The 5,290-nt window shown below is 28.7% G+C and overlaps 1 protein-coding gene across 1 annotated transcript; it reads left to right on the top strand.

The window, feature by feature from the left end:
- Positions 1 to 4,252: 4,252 nt before the first annotated feature.
- On the top strand, positions 4,253 to 4,811 carry LOC100206107 (histone H3.3). The gene has a single exon (XM_065797956.1). It carries the CDS (start codon positions 4,297 to 4,299, stop codon positions 4,705 to 4,707), a length of 411 nt encoding a protein of 136 aa, XP_065654028.1. The 5' UTR covers positions 4,253 to 4,296; the 3' UTR covers positions 4,708 to 4,811.
- Positions 4,812 to 5,290: the final 479 nt, after the last annotated feature.

A 5,290-nucleotide genomic window follows, 5' to 3' on the forward strand; every position in this document is an offset into this window, starting at 1 on the left:
GTATGTTAAGTATATGCTCTCTTTTTATACACTATTAAAAGTATATACATACATATATATATATATATATATATATATATATATATATATATATATATATATATATATATATATATATATATATATATATGTGTGTGTGCATAAATGTGTATATATATATATATATATATATATATATATATATATATATATATATATATATATATATATATATATATATATATATATATATATATATGTATGTATATATATACAAATATATGAATGTAGCATTAAACGCAAATGGTGATTTCATACTGATATAGGTAGCTGAGAGGGCTATGTATATATATATATATATATATAAATATATATATATATATATATATATATGTATACATATATATACATATATGTATACATATATATATATATATATATATATATATACATATATATATACATACATATATATATATATACATATATATATACATATATATATATATATATATATATATATATATATATACATATATACATGGCAACAAACAGGTTGATAATTGCTTAACATTCGCATAACTCCAGCTTCTGTATCTAAAGGTGATTTCCTACTTAGATTCTCTACAGCTTGTGGCCTGTTCAACATACCTGTTATTGTCTTGCAGAAGTGTTTTCCGGAGCTGTCGCCTATACTCTCAAAACTATTCAACAAGTGTTTATCAGAGTCTTCTTCTCCAGCCTGCTGGAAAGCAGCATCTGTTATCCCTATCTTCAAAAATTCTGGAGAGCGATCTCATTTGTCTAACTACCGTCCCACTAGTTTTCTTCCTATCATAAGCAAGGTTTTTGAATCTTTAATTAACAAACACTTAATTTCGCATCTTGAATCTAATAACTTACTGTCTGACCATCAATATGGATTTCGATCTTCTTGTTCTGCGGCTGATTTTCTAACAGTAATAACCGATAGGTTTTATCATACATTAGATAAAGGTGGAGAGGTTAATGCCATCGCTCTTGACATTTCAAAAGCTTTTGATAAATTTTGGCATGCTGGTCTTCTTTAAAAGTTTTCTTCTTATGGTGTATCTGGCAACGTCTTTAAGATTATTGAATCCTTCCTTTCCATGGAAGCTGGACAGCACTCTTCTTCTTATTCTTTTAAACTTCCGATCTTTCTTGATCAAATCTGTTGCAAAATTAGCATCTGCTAAGGTTGCATCTCTTTATCGAGCTCAACACTTTCTTACTTCGGATTCTATTCTCTATCTCTATAAATCTCAAATCCGGCCTTGTATGGAATACTGTTGCCATATCTGGGGCGGATCTTCTAATGATGCCCTTTCTCTTTTAGACAAGTTGCAAAAATGCATTGTAAACATAGTTGGACCTGCTCTTGCAGTCAACCTCCAACCATTATCACATCGTCGTAATGTTTCTTCTCTTTCTCATTTCTACAAATACCATAATGGGCACAGCTCTAAAGAGCTAGCGACTCTTGTGCTATCTACTAAAATTCATTCTTGTGTTTTTTGTCATTCAATTAAGTCTCATCCTTTTTCTGTGTCTGTTCCTAAGTGCTCTAAAAACTCTTATTTGTCTAGTTCTTTGGAATTCGCTTCCTTCATCTTGCTTTCCTGATTCATATAACTTACAATCCTTTAAGTTGTCTGTCAATCTTCATCTTTTCTCTTCCAGTAACTTTCAACTTTAATTAGTGGTAGCTTGCAGCCTTGTTGTAATCAAAGATGTTAAATATATATATATATATATATATATATATATATATATATTTATATATATATATATATACATATATGCATATATATATATATATATATATATATATATATATATATATATATATATATATATATATATATATATATATATATATATTTATATATACAGTTTTACCATTTTAATAAAAAGTCATCATATTTTACAGGAACTTAGCAAATTCTAGTAAAGCATTACAGAATGTAGATGGCTCATTTATTGGGTTATTTGTTTTAATTTTTATTTCAGATTTAATTTTAGGTGATGGATTGTTCTTTACATCAATTACTTCTGCAGTTACACTTTTGTTAAATTCCATAATATTATTCTTATTGATAATATAAGACTTTTCTTGTGAAGCAGAATATGGTGCAAAATCTTGAAGTGAAACAGTCGATACTCATCCATCCAGCTAATGAATATTAGCTACTATCTGGAATACTAAATGGACTGGGTGACCATTTCGATTCAATGTAGCTGATAATACTACCTCTGATACATCACAATTAACAACAAAAGATATGTGATTGAAAATGATATTGGAAGTGATAACATTAGTTTAAGACTGAACTTTATTAGAAAAAAAAGGAATCTGTAATCTGAATATTTTATAAGAATTTTGTGAATACTTTTTAAGTCAAAGATTGAAAATACTTTGTATTTTGCAAGTTTATTAATTATAACATTTATACTGGGAAGAGGATATCCGTCTAATTCAGTCTTCAGAGGATATCCGTCTAATAATATCTTCCTACATTTATGAACGGTAATATACTCGATGAGTTATCTACCCTTCATCTTCTAGGATTGACTCTTACTTCTGATCCTTCTTGGAAACCGTATATCAAATCTTTCTATATGGGCACTGCTCTAAATAGCTAGTGTCTCTTGTGCCATCTATTAAAATTCATTCTCGTGTTATTCATCATTCATTTAAGTCTCATAATTTAAGTCTCATAAATTAATTCAAGTCTCATTCATTTAAGTCATCATCCTTTTTCTGCGACTGTTCCTAATTGCTCCAAAAACATTAGTTCTTTGGGATTTGCTTCACTGTTAATGAATATAACACTGTAAGTTATATTCATTGACTAGCTACAACAAATCTTAGAAAAATGTTCTTTATTTTCACTTTAAAACAGGTAAAGTTTTGAGGTAAAATTTTTTTTCCTAGCTTAGGTTTGATTAAGTTGATTGTGCAATTATTATAACAGAAATTGCAGTTTGTTAGTGAATAATTAATATCAGGTACTGCTGAAGGTTCTTCTGGTAATTTCATAGCAGCAACAATATTAGGATTGGTAGACAATGAGGAGAGTATCTACATAAGACTCAGAGTACCTCCAAGTAATGTCAAGAGAGTGAGCTTGGTTAAATACTGATTGTAGAGCCAATGTTAAACTTTCAAGAAGGATTGGTGAATGCAATTCAAACTTATTCTGGAAATAAAAGTGTCACTTATTTATTTAGCTGGAACATCCTTATAGCTACAATTTTTTCTGAATTTTTTTGGTTCGAAAATCTTTTAAATATTTACCCAATATTTGATGTCTTATAAGTAATTGATGCCTTACAAAAAATTAATTAGGGGTTTTTATGTATAAAATTTCAAAGGTTTCAATAATACTTTTATAGGAATCACACTCTTCAATGTAATCATAAACATTAATTAATACGAAATTAATGATACAGCAAATTTATCTGGAGCATCCATTCCACAATCTTTCAATTGAATGTCTCCATTGAAACTCTCGAATGTTTTCAATGCTACCATTTTTTTGAAGCATTTGGTGCATTATGATCAAGATCAAGTCTAGTTTTTTTAAGATCTTTGAAATTTTTCATAATTTTTTTTTATTTGTTAAATAAAATGTGAATAACTTATAAAATGAAGACCTCTTGATAATGGCTTTATTCAACAATAATATACTATTCTAAAGATACAAGAGTTGAAATACAAACAGCAATATAAATAACGATAATAACACTTTAACAGTATAAACAATAGAAAACACAAGTCTGATTAAATGCTCTATTAAGTGAAATACACAACACTGAAAGTGCGAAAATAACATTGTGCAAGAAATCAAGAGAATGCAAGAACCGACGTCCTTTAGTTTTCGTGAAGCTTAACTATACAGCAAAGATTTCTAGTTGCATAGTAAAAATTCAAGTTGCAGTACTTTTTTAAAGGTGATAAAAACTGTTTTAAATTATCTTAATTACATTAAATTTATTTATTTCATAATTGACATGTACATGCTACCGACATCGTAAAATTCGTTTCTAAATATTAATTACTACTTGGTCCGAAATAAGTATTTAAGGAAAAGTAAAAAAGATATGATCTCAAAAAAATAAAATATACCAATAAAATTTGAGTTTCATCTTCCAATCAAAATTGAGTAAAAAAAATTAGACTAATCATAAGTAGGTTTTATCTACCAATCATATTTCTAGAAAAAAATTTATAATGCGTTCCGATCTTAAAACAATCATTTCAGAAGTTTTACAAATCGGAATTAAGACGTACTCATGGCTCGTACAAAGCAAACCGCTCGTAAGTCGACAGGGGGCAAGGCACCAAGAAAGCAGTTAGCCACTAAAGCAGCGCGAAAAAGTGCTCCTAGCACTGGTGGTGTTAAAAAACCTCATCGTTACAGGCCAGGAACAGTTGCCCTAAGAGAAATTCGACGTTATCAAAAATCAACTGAGCTGTTGATAAGAAAGTTGCCGTTCCAGCGTTTAGTTCGTGAAATTGCTCAAGATTTCAAAACTGACCTAAGATTTCAAAGTGCAGCAATTGGTGCCTTACAAGAGGCTGCTGAAGCTTACCTCGTTGGGTTATTTGAAGATACCAATTTATGTGCTATACATGCTAAGCGTGTAACAATTATGCCTAAAGACATACAACTGGCTCGTCGAATTCGAGGAGAGCGTGCATAAACTTGACAACAAAAACGGCTTTTTTAAAAGCCACAAATTTTTTATAAACATTATTTTGCTGAAGAAAGTTTTAACTTTGTAAATACATAGATCATTTTTTAACAGTTTTAATAGTTGTCTTTCACAATGTGCCACCTTAGAGTTTGTTACGAAATTAACACAAATCTAACTAATGTTACTTTATCGATGCATTAATGAAGTAACTATCTATCCTTTATTAAAGATATAAAGTCACTTGCGTAAACTAATACCTTGAATGAAATTTTAATATTTTTAATGACATCAAAATATCTTAGTATTTAACTCAGATTTCTTGTCGTTCAATATACAAAAGGTAAAAAATATTAGTTTCAAATTTTTGGTACGTAAGAAGTACCTTGAATGAAAAAATTAAATCAAAAATGTTAATATTTATAATGACACCTGTATCAAAATATCTAAGAGTATTTAAAACTCAGATGTTTTGTCGTACAATAATACAAAAGGTAAAAAATATTAGTTTCAATTTTTTGGCACGTAAGATATCGTTGCCATGTACACTTTCGTTTTAGCAAATATGATTAACACTGCTTTTCCATTTGTA

The sequence above is a fragment of the Hydra vulgaris genome, chromosome 05, assembly GCF_038396675.1.
Source record: "Hydra vulgaris chromosome 05, alternate assembly HydraT2T_AEP".
Taxonomy (NCBI): domain Eukaryota; kingdom Metazoa; phylum Cnidaria; class Hydrozoa; order Anthoathecata; family Hydridae; genus Hydra; species Hydra vulgaris.